This window comes from Mytilus trossulus, chromosome 1 (genome assembly GCF_036588685.1).
Source record: "Mytilus trossulus isolate FHL-02 chromosome 1, PNRI_Mtr1.1.1.hap1, whole genome shotgun sequence".
In the NCBI taxonomy this organism is placed as follows: Eukaryota; Metazoa; Mollusca; class Bivalvia; order Mytilida; family Mytilidae; genus Mytilus; species Mytilus trossulus.
In genome coordinates this window covers 78,970,298-78,991,277 of record NC_086373.1, presented here as the reverse complement: position 1 = coordinate 78,991,277, position 20,980 = coordinate 78,970,298, and the positions used below count along the sequence as shown (strand labels likewise).

Here is a 20,980-nt window from a genome sequence, read left to right as displayed (position 1 = left end):
AATTAGGGTTTTGGTTCTTTTTCTGTCATGCTTTGAAAATTTAAATAAAGTTTAATGATAACTTAATGGAACGATATAGTCTGGAACAAATCTAATTTAATACAATTTCCCAACTATAAAACATTTCAGCAAATCTGGATTTTACAAGACGCTTGGAAATGTATCAGAATACAAAATTTGTGCCATGTTATTTTTTTGAATTTGCAAATCTGGATTTTACAAGACGCTTGGAAATGTATCAGAATACAAAATTTGTGCCATGTTATTTTTTTGAATTGTACAAATTTAAAAGATTTGGTGCACCAGTCACCGTAAATCCTAGCTAAAGATAAGTATTGTATTGTCATAGTACAATCCATGCGAAAAATAACGAGATTTTTCATTCATTTTTCAAATCGAATAAAACAAAGCAATTTCTGTCATATAATCTAATTCACTTGCACAATTAATAACAATATTATCAGGTCGGCTATTTATCACTCAAATATGCTCATTTTAAAAAACAGGTGTACATTACAGCAGACATGGAAAATGCATGTTTACAAGACACGTTTTTATAAATAAGAAAACACACTTCATAGAGATACTAAAATAAATACAAACAGATGAATATCATTTTTAGTATCAGTTAGTCACAGTGATTGATGTAGTCAAATATCTCTAACAGATAATTTGGTGAAAACAAATAGTTGAAACTTTTCATCTGAAAAACTTTAAACTTTCTTCTATCATGTATAAGAGCGGAATGATTGGCAGAGGTAGTGTTTACTTATGTTAACGAATCACTTGTTGGCGGATCATAATTGTCTACCAAATTGTGTTGTGGCTTGTTAGTAAAGACAATTATTATCTGCAGCATGTCGCAGTATAGTAGACGGCGTGTGGTCAGAAACTATATACAGATGTAATTGCAATAGAACTATAAAATTGATTTGATAATTTTTTTTCAACGGGTACAAATGTACAGTTCAGTATGTGGATAAATTATGTTTTGCTCTCTTGTCGGATTAAAAACATTCCACAAATTATAAATATTAAATGGATTTTAGAATGGCTTGTTGTTTTACAAGGTGAGTTCCTGCATAACTTATTTTAATTGAAATTTTTTTTACAAATGCGATCATTCTCAAAAAGTATTAAGTTGAAATTTGATTTATATGGGTCTGATTAAGAATTGATGTTCTTTTATACATGGCCTATTTATTTTCATAAATTAAAGAGATAAATATATATATATCATATATTTATATCAATTAGTTTTCTCTATATATTTATATTGTGTTTTGTTTGCAATTGTTTGTCTGCTGGATTATTTCAATTTTAGCAATGACGTTGTCAGTTTATTTTTCGACTTTCTAGTTTGTATATCCCTTTGGTATCTTTTGTCTCTCTTTTTTTAACCAGAAAAGAGGAAAGAGTATTTTTTTTATTCTGGATTCAGATAAATTTCGCTACATCAGTTTAAGGACTTTGCCTTTTGTTTTGTTTGTATAACAGATGTATGTTAATTTCTCTTGCACATTTTTATTCTGTTTTCATGAAAATTACATACTAGGTAATTAAATAGAATCTCTAATAGTTTTCAGACTTCATTCGTTTCTTTGTGTAATCTGCTACTATGTTTCGGCATTTAATTTTCGGTATATAAATTAGATCTATAAATTATGTTATTGAATGAGATCTTAGGTTCAAAATTAAACGAATACTATTCTAGCTGTTTTAATCGGTTTCTTTTCTATGCTCGAAAGGTTTGTTTAATTTTAAGTAACACAAACCTTAGTTGTTGTTTTTAAAATTATCAGATGAATTCATTACAAAGGCAAGTCTCTTCTGTACAAAGTCTGTACGATTACGGGCTTGACAAATTTAATTAAGATTTATTTTAATTTGATAATCTTAACATATCTTTTTCTCATCTTACCCTGAACTTTCAACAATGCTGGTGATAAACCAACATTTTATCATGAGAAAAATGTGCACAATCATGTGATCAAACAAGAATTTCTGTTTTGTTTACGTTTTCTGATGAACTGGCTTTTTCTAACGACCTTAATAACGAGAGAATGGCCATCAAATTGTGGCCTGGAATTTACTTTTTAGGAGTAAACATGTCCAAAATGCCAACCGAATCGTCTTTGTAGCCTATTATCAAGTTATTGAGAAATAGACTGATGAAAGAATATTTATTTATCTGTCGAAGAGGACAGTATGTGTTTCAACAAATTTGTTTTATTGCTTCCTCTGCCTGATACAACTGACGGTTTTCAAATCATGAATGTCACTAATGTTACACTGTTTTGTGTTTTGTTTAGATTTTCAAGTACGTAGGAGCTATGCTGAGATGGCACAATCAAACTAAGTTGTGTCCTAACGATTAATTTTGTACAAATAAACATAACGTGATCTTCGACAAAATAAATATACTTTTAATTGCATATCCAAAACTTACAATCAATGGTCAATGATTTCTGTTCTTCGCGAGTTAATCTTGCACGGTATCTGAAATTTGTGATGCCAGAATATAGAAATATATTATAGTGACACTGATTATGAGTTTACTTTCCAAAAAGTTCTTACATCATAAACTTCATTCCCGAATCATTTCTTATGTAGACATTCGTCGTTTGTTAAAATAAAAGATGCTGCCGATTTGATATCTCCCTATATATGGGGTTTATTTTGCATTATCTGGTGGTAAAAGGTGTGCGGGTGATTTTTAACATGTTAAGAAAAACTATATACAGGTCTACCTAGTATCAATATTTGTATTTGCCTCATCCTTAATATGTCAATGTTCTATTTTAAGAAATTGGTGCTTTTTTGACGGCTAAGTTCTTTTGTTAACAAAAGTTCTTAAAATACCTTTTATCTGAAAATGATCCATGGAACTCATATTAGTATACATTTTAGTTTATTTAGCATATTTTTGCTACCTTGAGATGAAATTAGTTACAAATCTCTCCCAGTGGCTATCACCGGCAAATCAAGTCACCCTCTGAGTTTCTAGATTGTAATAATGTGTTTGTACCTATATTAAAGTTGTAAAGCTATTGCATTGAATTGTTAACCAAAATGTCATCGACCAGATATAAAACAGTGGTATACATGCGTTAAAATGGAGAGACAAAATGTATATAACTCCTTCAAATCTTATTGTTAATTGATTTATTATTTTGTTTCATTACTTTTAGATAAAGTTGTGCGGTATTCCAACGTAATAGTTTAAACCTTGGTGATAAAATTCTATTAAATTCGTCTTTGCTTCTAATTGTTAATTTACCTACTGTTTCCTTTATTCGTTTCAGCTTCTTAACATACCACAACCTTCTATTTCTAGTATTCTTTTTAAATAATAAATAAACACGATAGAAGTAATTACAAATCGGAAAGTACAACCGACAACATCAACCACAAACAACCGACTTATCCTAAATACATACGTACGAAGTCAAATAAAAATTAACAGCAAATGGTATAGATAGTATAACTTGGTAAACCAGTTGTATGTGCGCACAAACTTATTCAAAAGTTCTACTGTTTCTACATTCATTCTATTCTATTATATATGATTGCCAACGACTTTTGTTAATGTTGATACTGATGTTTTAAAGATGTTTTTTCATTGTTGCCTTGATCAGAACTCGCAAACTCTTTGATTGTGTATTGTTCGAGTAGCCTAGTTGGGAGAAACTGCGGAACCGTAGCTCTTAGGTCCTTATGTCATGTTTTGGCTATTTGCGGACCATCTATGGGTATGGTCCGCAAATAGTAAAAAAACTAACATAATGATCTAAGAGCTACAGTTCCGCAGCTAAGTTGGGATATACTACTTTTAGAACTTAATTCAGCCAAGGAGTTTATTTGTACAGTACTTCAGTGGTATCTTTTGTCAGATGTTCCACAAAGTCCTCACCAATGCTATTGTATGCTTAACAGTTCTCTGTTGTTCTGTGTTTGTCATTTTAATATGTAATGTTGTGGTAAATGCTGGTTGTTTTAAAGCTTTTCGAGCTTATCAAACGGTGTTCACAAATTGTCATACACAAAAGTACTGTTTAATTGTTCCTCTCAGTCATAGCCTTGTTTGTATGTTGTATCTATTCAATGATCAAATGGAACTTTATTTTTATTTTTAACTAAACGGTTAAAAGGAGAAGGAATTTTATTTCAACATTTACCTCAACTTGGAACTTTCATTTCGTGCTGAAACGCATTTCTTTAGGTAACATAGCAAACATTCCTGTTAAAATCGTCTAATTAGCTTAATTGCCTCTGTAGGATTTGTAGATAAAAGCGCCCGATTACTTTTTACGAGAGTAATTTTGTGTTAAGAGCTTATTATGCTTCTTAGTAGGTACTGGTGTAAATATTTAGATATATACTTGTTCTGATATTGTTTTAAGATTTATACAAGATAAGTTCTTTATTGATATCTTTATTTAACTGCGTGTTTTGCTGAAATTGATCACGAAACCATCAGGAACTACGACTGTGTGACGGTAAATGGAAGTTTAATTGTTTTCTTGTTTTGGTGAATGTAAAAAAAAAAAATATGTCAGTGTTTGAATATGTATATCAAAGATCTATAGAATGTTATGCTTACGTTTTTCATGGAGGCAATGCATAATACTTTTCGAGGGCCTAAATACCTTGATATCGCGAAGGTATATAAATTTGTTTTCTGGAGATGTTTATTATAATACTATTATAAAACTGTTAGAAATATAGTTAGAAATTAAAAACGAGCCATCAAAAGGTTATTATAAATCTGAAACATGCTTGATATGATAAAAATGTATATAGTTGTTTATTTTCAGTTCTACCATTTTGTATTGGAACGTTATGTCCTAGTAATGTCCAAAGAGAGGCATTCTCATGTTTTGCTGGATACAGTACACAATTGTTAAATATGCAAAAAAGTACCGAAACATTATTTACTGGTGTAGATGTAGAACTTCTAAGAGCCTTCTGCAGGTAAGTCCTATTTCCCTGATGTAGATTGAATACAGCTTTTTTATGACAACTATATCCTGATACAGACCGATGGTTATATATATAGAACCACATCCTTCAGAAATTATTTTGAATCTGAAACATTACCAAGTTTAAAATGTATGTTTTAAATTGCAAAAGAATACACAAAAAAATACACACAAAAATAGTAAATAGAATAGACGACGTTTCAGAAGTTTTCAAGAGTCCTGGGATTTTACGAGACAAAATTCAATATTACTTAATGTGCTCACGTTTGTTTTATTTCCTATCTGCTCAGTTTTATAGTGTAAGTAGAAAATTTAAAAAGTGCACATATTAAATATGTCTTAATAAATCAGAAGTATTATAGTCTGAAATATGATAATCAAAGATTATCGTTGATCATCTCAACGAGATTGATTTTTCTCGCTTGAGCCGGTACGGTGAAAGCGCGAAAAGCAATCGACTTGAGATGACCAATGATAATCTGTTTATCGCTATTTTACATATGACGACGTTGTCAATTTCACCGGCAACACCACATGCCTCCTTAGTTTCTCGCGATAGTTTTACATCTCAAGCGAGTAGCATGATATGAAACAATTTTACAAAATAAAAGAGCAAAGGGAAAATGTCGCGACAAAATAGCGATAATCAGAAATATGATAGTTTGAAATACGATAATCAGAAATACGATAATCAGAAATACGATAGTCTGAAATACGATAGTTAGAAAAATGATAGTTGGAAATACGATAGTTAGAAATACGATATCAAAACATTATACCGTACTACATCTAGTAACATTTATAATGCAATACTTAGGAGACGACCATCTGATTCTGATTGGGGGCTTAGAAAAATAACTGCCTCTTTTCAAACAAAACAATTTACAGAAAACAAATGTGACAGAAATAAACTAACGAAACCAATGAACTACAGGCTCCTGACATTTGACAGGCGCATATATAATATGGTGTTGTTGAACATGTTTGCGAGTGACCAGCCATACCCTCACATGGGACCGTAGCAAATGAACAAACTATAACAATTAGTTGAAATGGCTAAACTCATCAAATAGACACAAAGCAGAAAAATTAGTAACAAAAACACAGACCGGACGTTGCAGGATATGTATACATTCCCACAACAAAAAAGATAAGTACAGATTCGAGAGTACTCGCAGTTATTGACAAACGGGACTATTATACTAACAATATACATGTCCCAGCTAACAGCTAGTTCAAACCCAATACAAACTAATAAAACAATCGTGCATCTTAGACAAAATAACAATCAGTACACACTCAACATCCAATGGATTTAGTTTAGAGGCGTCATTTACAGTAAGAGAAACGTGCAATGCTAAGATACACGTATCGACAGATTGTAGAACCGTGAATATTTTACAAATGGAAAATAATGTTGATTTTTTTGTTTTCGTACTCTAACTTTAATTTGCTGAAACCAAATGTCATGAAACTTATACAGAATGCTTACTATCAAAAATACGCAGATCATGTACTCTTGAGTTATGTCCTTTTATAACGTTATCTGCAAGCATGGGTATCATCTGTGTCAAATTGACACATTCCACATTTATTTAATCATTAATTGAATTCATAATTTTGTAATAACAATATATTATATATTCATAATATTGATATTTCTTAGGAAATATGAATATATTACATCTCTTTATATGTTTGTGTGTTGTATATGTGTTTACTAGCACAATTTGAAAAGTATTATTAATCGGTTTCATTTTTCCTTACAGTTCATATATTCAGTCAATGACATGTGTAGATAATTTGAAGAAAAAATGTCCATCTAATCTGCATGAAAAGATAGAAGTTACATTGTTCCATTTTGAAGGGGCGAGAGAAGAACTCAGCGAATTGTGTAAAGATGATGCTTTATACGAAGGTAAGAATTAAGAGCAAAATAACGTAAGCTAAAATTTTATATTTTTCTGTAGCTTTTAAGGGCAACACTTTATTGTACTGGACTGTATTCGAATTAGTAATACATTGTATAGTTTTAGGAGTAGGCATAAGAAGAAAATCTCAAAAGCATAAAGTTTCAGGGGGAAGGGGGTCTTTTTTCGAGTTATTCATATATAATACTGGTATATACTCTTACTTTTAAGACCTCAAAGATATCTGCTTTTTTTTAGCTCAACTGGCCCAAAGGGCCAAGTGAGCTTTTCTCATCACTTGGCGTCCGTCGTCGTCGTCCGGCGTTAGCTTTTACAAAAATCTTCTCCTCTGAAACTACTGGGCCAAATTAAACCAAACCTGGCCACAATCATCATTGGGGTATCTTGTTTAAAAAATGTGTGGCGTGACCCCGCCAACCAACCAAGATGGCCGCCACAGCTAAAAATAGAACATAGGGGTAAAATGCAGTTTTGGGCTTATAACTCAAAAAACAAAGCATTTAGAGCAAATCTGACATGGGGTTAAAATTGTTTATCAGGTAAAGATCCATCTGACCTGAAATTTTCAGATGAATCGGACAACCCGTTGTTGGGTTGCTGCCCCTGAATTGGTAATTTTAAGGAAATTTTGTCCGTTTTCGCTTATTATCTTGAAAATTATTATAGATAGAGATAAACTGTAAACAGCAGTAATGTTCAGCAAAGTAAGATCTACAAATAAGTCAACATGATCAAAATGGTCAGTTGACCTCTTAAGGAGTTATTGTCCTTAAATTTTTTACCAATTTTTCGTAAATTTTGTAATCTTTTACAAAAATCTTCTCCTCTAAAACTACTGGGCCAAATTAAACCAAACTTAGCTACAATCATTATTAGGGTATCTAGTTTGAAAAATGTGTGCGGTGACCCCGTCAACCAACCAAGATGGCCGCCACAGCTAAAAATAGAACATAGGGGTAAAATGCAGTTTTTTGCTTATAACTCAAAAACCAAAGCATTTAGAGCAAATCTGACATGAGGTAAAAATGTTAATCAGGTCAAGATCCATCTGCCTTTAAAATTTCAGATGAATCAAACAACCCGTTGTTGGGTTGCTGCCTCTGAATTGGTAATTTTAAGGAAATGTTGCTGTTTTTGGTTATTATCTTGAATAATATTATAGATGGAGATAAACAGTAACCAGCAAGAATGTTCAGCAAAGTAAGATTTACAAATAAGTCAACACGACGGAAATGGTCAGTTTACCCCTTTTGGAGTTATAGCCCTTTATAGTCAATGTTTTACATTTTTCATAAATTTTTGTAGATTTTCAGATAATATTTTCCACTGTAATTACTGGGCCAAGTTCATTATAGATAGAGATAATTGTAGCAACAAGAATGTTCAGAGAAGTAAAATCTACAAACACATCACCATCATCAAAACACAATTTTGTTATGAATTTATCTGTGTCCATTGTTTAGTATGCACATAAACCAAGGTGAGCGACTCAGGCTATTGAGAGCCTCTAGTTTATTTTATTTCCTTTGACATAAAAAAAAATGACAATTTTGTATGATTGCCAATGACCTGACAAATATAGGACGAAGACAAAGGGACAATGGGCATTGGGGTTTAAACTTCAATAAAACGCAAGGGTAAAACCAATATCGTGAAGGGAGCTATTTGCAATGCCTCCGGTTCACAAAACGTAAAACAATTCAAAAGATAGAATGAAATTGAGAATGGAAATAAGGAATGTGTCAAAAAGACAACACCCCGACCAAGGGTAGAAAACAAATAAAGATAAACAACGGGTGTTCAACACAACGATAAAATCCCGCACCGGAGGAAAATCGACAGTCCTACCGACGAGTTTAGTTTAAACACTAAACAAAAAGCTATGACAGACTAAGCATGAACCTGATTTTCAATGTTTTAATTCATTTAAAGATCACATGATCTAATGGATCATGTTTTCTTTTATTCATCACTTTGCAAAATGTTTGTTAAATTGCAAATAAATACCAATGAGACAACTATCCATCAAATTTCAAATAAAGTTGATGAATGCAATTATAAAAACCGTACGACCTTCAACAATGACCCCCAAAAATAGCGTATAGTAGGCTAAAAAAGCCCCATACATGAAAAATATGAAACAATTCAATTGGGAAAACTAAAGGCCTAAATAACAAAACAATTAACGAAAAATAAAATTGAAAGACATGAATCAACGACAACCAATGAACTACAGACTCCTGACTCGCGATAGGAACATAAAGAATTTGGCGGGGTTTAACACTTTTTTGAGACCCCAACCCTCCCCTAACCTGGGACAGTGGTGTAACAGCACAACATAAGAACAAACTATACAAATCAGTTGAAAAAGGATCAACAAGTGAAACTGCGAGCTACTGCTCACTGATGATACCCCCGCCGCAAGTGGATAATATTAATAGTGTAAAAATATGCAAGTGTTCGGTAAACAGGAAGTTGTCGAGTGATGAATCTGAAAACGCATCACACGGTATAGCTGACTTATATAAATCCTGAAACCAAATTTCAGAAATCCTTGTATTGTAGTTCCTGAGAAAAATGTGACGAAAATTTTCATCTTGGCTATCATGTGTAAAATCATACAAGTGTTCGGTTAACAGGAAGTTGTCGAGTGATGACTCTGAAAACGCATCACACGGTATAGCTGACTTATATAAATCCTGGAACCAAATTTCAGAAATCCTTGTATTGTAGTTCCTGAGAAAAATGTGACGAAAATTTTCAACTTGGCTATCATGTGTAAAATCATACAAGTGTTCGGTAAACAAGAAGTTGTCAAGTGATGAATCTGAAAACGCATCACACCGTATGGCTAACATATATAAATGTTGATACCAAATTACAGAAAGGGTGGATGTGTAGTTCCTGAGAAAAATGTGACGAAAGTTTCATGGGACGGACTGACTGACGGACGGACTGACGGACGGATTGACAGACAGAGGTAAAACAGTATACCCCCCTTTTTTAAAGCGGGGGTATAACTATAATTAGATCGATGCAATGTATAAAACCATCAAACACAAATATAGAACTGACCGTGACGGTGCTGAATATTTATCCATCGCTCATCCCTTATTACAGATCTGAGAGAACTCGCATATACTAACAGCTAGTGTAAAGCCAATATCAGCTTATAAAAAAAGTGAAATTTTAATCTGTGCAAATCCAACATCCAATGAATTGAGTGTAAAGGCTTTATTAACAGTCAGAAAAATTCATGACCTTGTGCCATGTCAAAATAAAGGACCCATAGATTGTAGTACCGTTAAAGTGCATAAGTGTAAAATAAAGTTTTTAGTATGATTTTAAATATCTGATAACATCAATATTTATGCCTATAAACACTATACAACGATCTAATTACAGTGTTGAATTAGTAACCTTTTAGAATACGTGTATTTAAAGGATTGATAAGTTTACCCGGATTGTATATAACTTTTCAAGCTCGTAAACAACATTACCGTAAACAGTTGCTATTCCGTCTGAAACAAAGTTTTTTTTACCGGTACTGCCAAACTTTCAAACCAAATGTTTGTACCTTTTGAAGATTTAGAAAAGGTATTAGTAATTTGTGGTAACGAAATAACTGACTTTAAATACTTTCATTGTATTCTTTTATGTGTGTGAAAATACTGTAAATATTAAGTTATGATCAGGCAAAATTGATCGCTATCCTGTTTTCTTTCAATTGCGTATCTGGCATTTTGAACTATATTTTTTTTACCGCTGGAATGTATTTTAAAGACATAAGTACTTCGTCAATTGCATAATTTATTACATTGTTATTCACTTAAAGTTTCTACCTTATCAATTATGTAATCATTCTAAGTATAAAACTAAATAGCTCTTACCATAGCACTTGTCTATTTTTAAGTTTGTGTCTTTTTCGAGTATTTGATGGTGCTGTGAGATTTCAGATCGGCCTTACCGGGTTATTCGCAACTTGTACGGACATTGAACGATTTAGAAATTCAAATAATACCAGATAATAAAGAATACGGCTTTTGAAATAAATATATAGTAACCATTGGATGTCTTATTTACCTCAATATTGCTACTGCTACTTTCTGTTTGTTTTTAATCTGGGTTTTTTTCTATAGCTACATGGATTTTATGCATGTTAGGATATTCACTGTTTTTCTCGATCGTGCATTTCTGTTTTTTAACATTACAATTTGCACACATCCATTTGGTCACTAGAATTAAAAGTATATCATGTCTTTATATTGCGTAGTCAAATTTCATTGATATAAATAACTATGTATGTATTTTTCACAGTTTAATATGCCAGATACATGGTGTGTTGCCTTTGACTTGGAAGTTGTTATTTATATTGTTGTTTATGCCTTGTTTCTTTATGTCTGGAATTTATTCTTTATTACAGTATATTCTAGAAATATGACGTCTTTCCTCGCGTCTTGAAGTTATTCTTTATTACAGTATATGCCCTGGACGAATGACGTGTTTCCTGAGGTTGGTGCGTTATTCTTTATTTAATACAGTTATGCCATACATACTTGTGTTACTACGTTTTTTTATCGAGTTAATTCATTCCAATTGATATTTTATAGTGTCTTTCTATGTCAACTTGTTTCAGAAACCAAGGACTCTGATGTTCTCTTGTTGTCGTCTGTGGATCATAAATGTTACGCGTTTTTCGTTTTTATACGACCGCAAATTTTGAAAAAATTTTCGTCGTATATTGCTATCACGTTGGCGTCGTCGTCGTCGTCGTCGTCGTCGTCGTCGTCGTCGTCCGAATACTTTTAGTTTTAGCACTCTAACTTTAGTAAAAGTGAATAGAAATCTATGAAATTTTAACACAAGGTTTATGACCACAAAAGGAAGGTTGGTATTGATTTTGGGAGTTTTGGTCCAATCATTTTAGGAATTAGGGGCCAAAAAGGGCCCAAATAAGCATTTTCTTGGTTTTCGCGCTATAACTTTAGTTTAAGTTAATAGAAATCTATGAAATTTTGACAAAAGGTTTATGACCACAAAAGAAAGGTTGGGATTGATTTTGAGAGTTTTGGTTTCAACAGTTTAGGAATTAGGGGCCAAAAAAGGGCCCAAATAAGCATTATTCTTGGTTTTCGCACAATAACTTTAGTTTAAGTTAATAGAAATCAATGAAATTTATACACAATGTTAATGACCACAAAAGGAAGGTTGGTATTGATTTTGGGAGTTTAAGTCCCAACAGTTTAGGAATTAGGGGCCAAAAAGGGACCCAAATAAGCATTTTTCTTGGTTTTCGCACCATAACTTTAGTACAAGTAAATAGAAATCTATGAAATTTAAACACAAGGTTTATGACTATAAAAGGAAGGTTGGTATTGATTTTGGGAGTTTCGGTCCTAACAGTTTAGGAAAAAGGGGCCCAAAGGGTCCAAAATTAAACTTTGTTTGATTTCATCAAGAATTGAATAATTGGGGTTCTTTGATATGCGGAATCTAACTGTGTATGTAGATTCTTAATTTTTGGTCCATTTTCAAATTGGTCTACATTAAGGTCCAAAGGGTCCAAAATTAAACTTAGTTTGATTTTGACAAAAACTTAATCGGTTGGGTTCTTTGATATGCTGAATCTAAAAATGTTTTTAGATTCTTGATTATTGGCCCAGTTTTCAAGTTGGTCCAAATCGGGGTCCAAAATTAAACTTTGTTTGATTTCATTAAAAATTGAATAAATGGGGTTCTTTGATATGCCAAATCTAACTGTGTATGTAGATTCCTCATTTTTGGTCCTGTTTTCAAATTGGTCTACATTAAAGTCCAAAGGGTCCAAAATTAAACTTAGTTTGATTTTAACAAAAATTGAAATCTTGGGGTTCTTTGATATGCTGAATCCAAACATGTACTTAGACTTTTGATTATTGGCCCAGTTTTCAAGTTGGTCCAAATCAGGATCTAAAATATTATATTAAGTATTGTGCAATAGCAAGTCTTTTCAATTGCACAGTATTGCACAATGGCAAGAAATATCTAATTGCACAATATTGTGAAATAGCAATATTTTTTTTTAATAAGAGTTATCTTTCTTTGTCCAGAATAGTAAGCAAGAAATATCTAATTGCACAATATTGTGAAATAGCAATATATTTTTTTAATTGGAGTTATCTTTCTTTGTTCAGAATCAACTCAAATCTTTGTTATATACAATGTATATTCACTTTTTACTACCAACTGATAAATTAAAATAATCTTTACCATTCAGTGATAACAAGCAGTTTTTTTACATCTTAATATTTTATGATGTATTTAAATGAGTAGTTATTGTTGCAAACTCCATTAGAAATTTAATTGAGATTAATTTGGAATAAGGGAAAGGGGGATGTGATTAAAAAAAATGGGTTCAATTTTCTCATTTGAAATGAAATTTCACAAATAAAATGAAAATTTCTTCAAACATTTTTTTGAGAGGATTAATATTCAACAACATAGTGAATTGCTCTAAGAGAAAACAAAAATTTTAAGTTCATTAGAACACATTCATTCTGTGTCAGAAACCTATGCTGTGTCAACTATTTAATCACAATCCAAATTAAGAGCTGAATCCAGCTTGAATGTTGTGTCCATACTTGCCCCAACCGTTCAGGGTTCAACCTCTGCGGTCGTATAAAGCTACGCCCTGCGGAGCATCTGGTTAAATATATTAGACTGTTGTTTTTCCCGTTTCAATGCTTTTACACTAGTAATTTTTGGGGCCTTAATAGCTGGCAGATTCGGTGTCGGCCAAAGCTCCGTGTTGAAGGCCGTATCCGAACCTATAATGATTTGATTTTATAAATTGTTATTTGGATGGAGAGTTGTCTCATAGGCACTCATATATATACCACATCTTCCTATATCAATATAACGTGTTCTCAGACGTCTGGAAGATATTCTTTATTACAGTATATTCCAGACATCTGTATACTAAAAGTTTCCTTTTTTGAAGTTTATGCCAGACACTTATGACGCGTTTCCTGAAATCTAGAAGCTTTCCTTATTTTAGGCTTTATTCTTTTGTAGTTTATTCCAGATGCATGACGTATTCACTGAGGTCTATAGTTTATGTCAGACGCTTGACGTGTTTCCTAACGTCTAGAATTTATTCTTGTTTGTAGTTTATTCCAGATGCATGACGTATTCACTGAGGTCTATAGTTTATGTCAGACGCTTGACGTGTTTCCTAACGTCTAGAATTTATTCGTGTTAGTAGTTTATGCTAGACATATGACTTGTTTCTTCAAGTCTGAAAGTTATTCTTTTTTGTTGTGTAAGCCAGACATATGACATGTTTCTTGACATCTGAAAGTTATTCTTTTGTAGTGTATGCCAGACATATGACGTGTTTCTTGACGTCTGAAAGTTATTCTTTTGTAGTGTATGCCAGATATATGACGTGTTTCTTGAAATCTGAAAAGATTATTTTATTGTAGTGTATGCCAAACATTTGACGTGTTTCTTGACGTCTGAAAGTTATTCTTTTGTAGTGTATGCCAGATAAATGACGTGTTTCTTCAAATCTGAAAATATTATTTTATTGTAGTGTATGCCAGACATATGACGTGTTTCTTGACGTCTGAAAGTAATATTCTTGTTTTGTAGTGTATGCCAGACATATGACGTGTTTCTTGACGTCTGAAAGTAATATTCTTGTTTTGTAGTGTATGCCAGACATATGACGTGTTTCCTGACTTCTGAAAGTAATATTCTTGTTTTGTACTGTATGCCAGACATATGACGTGTTTCCTGACGTCTGAAAGTAATATTCTTGTTTTGTAGTGTATGCCAGACATATGACGTGTTTCCTGACGTCTGAAAGTAATATTCTTGTTTTGTAGTGTATGCCAGACATATGACGTGTTTCTTGACGTCTGAAAGTAATATTCTTGTTTTGTAGTGTATGCCAGACATATGACGTGTTTCTTGACGTCAGAAAGTAATATTCTTGTTTTGTAGTGTATGCCAGACATATGACGTGTTTCTTGACGTCTGAAAGTAATATTCTTGTTTTGTAGTGTATGCCAGACATATGACGTGTTTCCTGACATCTGGAAGTTATTCCGAACGATGTTTTGAGGACACAATGAACACGTCTGTTAGACTCATGTCTCGATTCGACGACAAATCATTACCTCAACTATGTAGGTAAGTAAAAATAATGTTAATTCGTCTCAAACTGACCAGTGATTTAAAGTTTAAAAATGTATATGCAATTGGGTTTAAAACCGAATCCTAAATAGACATAAAAGATTATAATTTGCTATGCAAGACGAGCATTTATTTATCATGTAACACATCAGCTGCGCTATAAATAAGGAAAGATGTCATGCATATCATGCAGTAAGTTCAAGAGCATTAAAAACAAAAATTCAAATAAGTTGAGTCTAATACGAATAAGGTCATCTATGCCTAGAGGTAGAATAATTCAACACCTTATAAACAATTTATATGCATATATATGATCGTGTTTCATGTTAACATAACAAGCTCTGATAACAAACGAATGAAAGTTGTTACTACTCTATAAGATCATTGACACATAAGAGAAAGCTATTGTGTTATTCTTCTGAACTATTGATTTCAACTATGCTTTCAGTGAGACTGAAATAAACATCTGAAAATTTTGAAATGAAGAAGAGAAGATTTCCTTACTCCATCAAACCTATTAGATTACATGGTTATGTTTCAAATGAAGATCATTTCAAATGTTTTGGTTCCATTTAATTTGTATGTTTCATACTGTAAGTTTTGCGGTTCTATGCTGGCTTTTTTTTTTTATCATTCAAAATTAACGATGCATTTTGCGGTAAAATAAAACAATATTTTTATTGTTTGTAAGAGGTTTATAATTAGTTGCCGTTGTAAAGACCTAAAGTTGCTAGGTTTGTATATATATAGTGAAATCTTATATTTATATCTAATAAAGTGAGATTTTGATAGACGATTTGACCTTTAGTTATCAAACTTTTAGAGTGACCTTTTTATGAACTATGTGTATTGTGAGCTAGCGCTTATCGTTTGGAGCCGCGCAGAAATTTTCAATTGTTCTTTTGTTTTGTTATGGATCTTTTTCATTTTCATATCATCAATTCAATATAATTTCATTTTTTGAAAACTATTTTTAGAGATTTTAGGAAAACTTTAAACTGTATACAAACAAAAATAAAGAGGCGGTGTAACGATGAAGCAGCTGCTTTGGTTCCCGTTCTTGTTAAACCAATGGTTAGACGGAGCAACCTCTGTGATCTTAATCATGATTCGCACATTGTAATGGTAAGTCATATTATGGTTTTTGTCAAACGTATGGTAAGATTTTGCAACCTCTGTGATTATGTAAAGTGTGGCGAGACGCATATATGTTTGTCTCTGACCATTCTACACTCAAAACCCATTAATTCGTGGTGTTGTAACCATATACACATAAATCAAAGACAGGTGATGTTGATATGTTTAAAACAAGTGATGAGAAAAAAGTATATGGACAAGAACACTAGCGACAGAAATAACCAACAGGCATCTAAACATGTAAATGTCAACATGCAGTATTTATTAAAAACATCTGTCTTTCCAATTTGCACGTCTACTTCTTAATTGCCATACCCGGTATGCCCATTCACTTGTTTTCAAACCGGTTTCTTTTAAAATCTCTCCTATGCTCCGTACAACCTCATTGTTGAAGCAATATGGTGTCCGTCATGAGCGTAAAGTTCACATGGAGATCAGATCTCATAAAAGAGGTTATACACAGTAATGTCATGTTTAACGGTTAATATTGGTGTGGACAGTTTGACTCGCTTGGTATCGTTGAATAGTTACCGCAGTTAAAATTTACCTCATGTGGATCAGGATCTGGTTTTTGGTAGGGTTCGTGTTGCTCAGTCTTAAGCTTTCTATGTTGTGTTTTGCGTACTGTTGTTTGTTTGGAATATTGGTCTATTTACTGTTTTGTCATGGCGTTGTCGACTTTAGCGTTGAAGTGTCTCTTTGGTATTTTTCGCCTCTCTTTTTTAAATTAAAAATAAGAAGAAGATGTGTCGTATGATTGTCAATGAGAAAACTATTTCACAAAGACCAATGACGTAGATGTATGCAAAACATGGCAAAATGTAAATCAATTTAAACAAGGAAAGATAACAGTTACATCCACAGTCAGCAATTATTACGATACCGCCATTAAAGACACAGAAAACGACACGATAAAAAATTAAAATTCTTGTTTGCTTCCAAATGTATTGGTTTATCAGTAAGACTTATTCTATATCTCATACTAGAAAAGTTTTATTTTCTGATTCTGTTATGTTGGAATTTTATCTTATTCAAAGAGAAGGATGTTTCGAACCGTTACATAACTTTCATTTTTTTTAAACCAGGGAAATATACTGCTTACTTGCAATATAAAAATTTAAAAGCAGAAAAACTTATAATTGCACAATTTGCATTCCACCATGACATGAGTTAACAGTTGAATTCATAAATATGAATGAAAACATTTATATTGCAGTGTTTTTCATCATCCTAAACTATAATGAAAGAAAATGAAATGTTTTAATCTTATGTAAAACTGGTGTACGTAATTTTAATTCATGATTACATACTTTTTGAGGGGAAATTATCATTATGGCGAAACGTAGAAAATATCACTAACTGCAGTCATTTTGTTTTCACGTGGTTTGACCGCATTGTTAATTATCAGTGGCTTTTCATGCAGTATTCTTAAAAGAACGTATATAATATTTGATTAAAGACGTCTTTTTTTAAAATTATGATATAGTTATATATTTATATTCATTGACTTGTAAGCTTCACTGGTATGTATAATGTACTACTTTTGTTTAAACATATTTATTTATAGTGGATTGGGAAACAAGTTTTGCAACTTATTTTAATACCTTTCCACTTTGCGGGTGCGAGTGCTGCCTTAAAGCGGCATTAGACTGCTCTTTTTCGAAATCTACAAGGGTGTCTCTAACGTGCAAGAGTGTACTAATTTGAATTGGTTGAACTACATACATATCAATATTAAGACTTTTACACGTTACCTTGGTTCTTCTGTAATGTAAAATTTAGTCGAATTCAAACGTCATTCTCTTCGTCACTATATAGCTTTTTACAGACTGTCAAGTGTAGTTTTAAACTTCACTAGTGTATAAACTTTTGGCATTACAAATTATGTTTTCCTGTTATGCAGTAATTTTAGTTTTTTCCGATCATAGAGTATACAACTTTTCTTTATGGTTCACAATTGGCCATATTTTGGGGTTTTTTTAGAGTTTTTTCAAGAAAGCATATTTCTTGTGGTTGTTGCTTCTTTCGTTAGGTCCCTTCTCTCTTAACGTACCAAATTATACAAGGCTATTGACAGTAACGTTATATCGTTATTCATCGTTTAACTTGATCTAGGTGGTCTGTTTCTAATCGCTTCTGATGTATAATGTTTATTAATTTACTTTTTGTGTTTTTAGCGATCGAAGATTCTTTTACATATTGATAAATATCAGTTTATTTACAAGGCGTACATTTGTTCTGCCATCATTTACATTTAGTTGACTCAGCAAGTTGAACCTTTGTAACGTTGACCATACATCTTTAGGTTATCGCCGTTCAATTTACACGGGTATATTGCGACTTTACAATTACTTTTATGCATTCATTATGAATGTGTTAGTTTATTTTAACGGAGTGTCTATTCATCCGGCTAGCCGGACGAATAGTTAAAAATCTCTATTCGTCCGGCCATCCGTCTGCGGATGCGCAAATCTTCAATATCAACAAAAGTGTCATGTGACGCGGAAAGTGTCCCGGATGAGGTGCCTGATATGAGACACCAGGGTTGGGGTACCCCCTGTTTTCTGTTTTATCTAAGTCACATTTTTTTCTGAAACAATCTTATCGAAAACAAAATCCTACTTTTGGGGACAGGTTACACGTGCCTGTCCTTTTCTCTAATTTCCTATGAATTAAAAATCGCCGAACAATTTAAATAAAGAATCGTGCATAATCATATGGGGACCTTCCTTTAACCAAACTTCACAGAAACAATAAATTCAGGATCTTTTGGAATCATAGATAAAGCCAATAATTTACCTTACATGAAATTCATAGACAGAACTACAAAAGAAAGAATCACCCCCCCCCCCCTTTTTTTCCTACCCAAATTCCTTTAAAATATTAAAATACAAAAATCTGAATCAAATGTATAGGTTTTTTTTGATAATGAGATCTTTTTCATAAAACGATGTTAGACAATATTTTTTTTTAAAACAACTCGTGTTTTATCTAAAACCTTCAAAACACAAAGCTATATCTTCATCATTATGTTTTTGGCCGGACAAATAGCGAAAAACCGTGAAAATGCTTTTTGTCCAACTTGACGGATGAATAGACATTTTTGATTATTTGTCCGGCTAGCCGGACGAATAGCCACTGCCTTATTTTAATGTATAAAAATTATCATGAACTCTCATACTATCCATACGTGTTTTTTATAAATAGATCAATTAATACGATAACGATGCTGTGCTTTCAAAGAAGTCAGTATAAATTGTTATCTTGCCATGATCTAAGAACCTTTTGTATCAAACAAACCAACAGCATGTTCTTGAAAGGTACATGGGTAAAACAGGTTAAAATCGTTTGCAATATGTTGTATTCATTGTCTAGATAAGTTTTGATAATTCTAGAAAACAATGATATATGTAAATATTACAACATATGTTACAGAAGATGATTTCTACTGCTGCTTCCTGCTGTACATGATAACAAGACTTGTCTGACATTCTTATTTATGGTTTAAGCATTTCTTTCTATGCGAGATAATACTTCTCATTTATTAGTAGTACAAGAATGTGAATGTATTAGGTATATTGATGCACTTTGAATGGTATTGTAACAATCCTATATCATTTTGAATTTACTGAATAATTTTATCACAATAAGATATACAGATTTCCTCTTAGACTTGTAACTTCAAGGGAAACGAGAGTAAACAAGAAAATAAAATTCTGAATTTTTATAATGTGTAAATTTATCAACCCTTTTTATTGTTGGTTGTCTTTTTACTTTCTGCAATTGTCCAATTTACTACATACCTGGGTGTACACGTGCACTTATACGATGGCTGCGATTTTCTGGTATCGTCTTTTTCACGGCCAGTCCTTTGGTTTGGAAAACTTAAACAATTAATGAGAACACAAAATAACATTGTAGCGTTAAATTCAAATTGCTGCATGCACGAATATTACAAAAATATATAAATATTTGTTTTACTCGCTTGGAAACATACGAAAAGCTCGATGAGTGATTATCTAAGTTAAATCTTATATTACAATTGGAACAAACCATACCATCCGGACATACATGTAATAAAACCAATGTTGCAATATGTTTCTCTATATTTCAGACGTCTCCGACGACAGCACAGACGACAACCGAAGATAATGTGATCACTGACAGTGTACAACACAGAATAGAAGTCCGTCATAATTTAAACAAGGATGAAAGCAATACGAATTCCGCTAGAGTTACAACCGTGTCATTCGCGATAATTCTTGTGTTAAACTGCATAATCTATTGGATTTATGGGAATGGATGAAATTTGTAAACCTTTATGTCGACAGCCAAAACAGCAAAATGTTGTCTTAAGGTAATCGTTGGAATATTTCTCTGTGATAAACACATTCCAGTTCTTGTTGGATTTATGGTTATTAATGCTTAACATCTGTGATATGTACATGTACAAAAGACCATTATCTTGTGCAGACAGTATCATGTTAAGACAGTGCTTCATACCGAACAATCTGTGTCCTTACGTTCCGAATACACAATAACTGGTTCAAAACAAAATATGGTTACATTCGGTACCAGAACTAGAGAGAGGCCAAACTGTCAATAAAAAAGGTTCCGATATAGAATTGTTGAAAAGCTGTTAATTGTTACAGTTTTTAAAATAAAAATTAATAAAATAATACACATTTCCATGCGAAAATATATATTACATGTACATCGCAATTATTTTAAAAGTAAGCAGTCAATTCATCT

The 20,980-nt window shown here is 32.3% G+C and overlaps 1 protein-coding gene across 1 annotated transcript; it reads left to right on the top strand.

Annotated features, from left to right (window-relative positions):
- Positions 1-786: 786 nt before the first annotated feature.
- Positions 787-20,638, top strand: LOC134686375 (uncharacterized). Its single transcript, XM_063546047.1, has 6 exons — positions 787-1,070; positions 4,818-4,974; positions 6,752-6,900; positions 14,959-15,088; positions 16,069-16,216; positions 20,343-20,638. The coding sequence occupies exons 1-6, from the start codon at positions 974-976 to the stop codon at positions 20,532-20,534; spliced, it is 873 nt and encodes a 290-aa protein (XP_063402117.1). The 5' UTR covers positions 787-973; the 3' UTR covers positions 20,535-20,638.
- Positions 20,639-20,980: the final 342 nt, after the last annotated feature.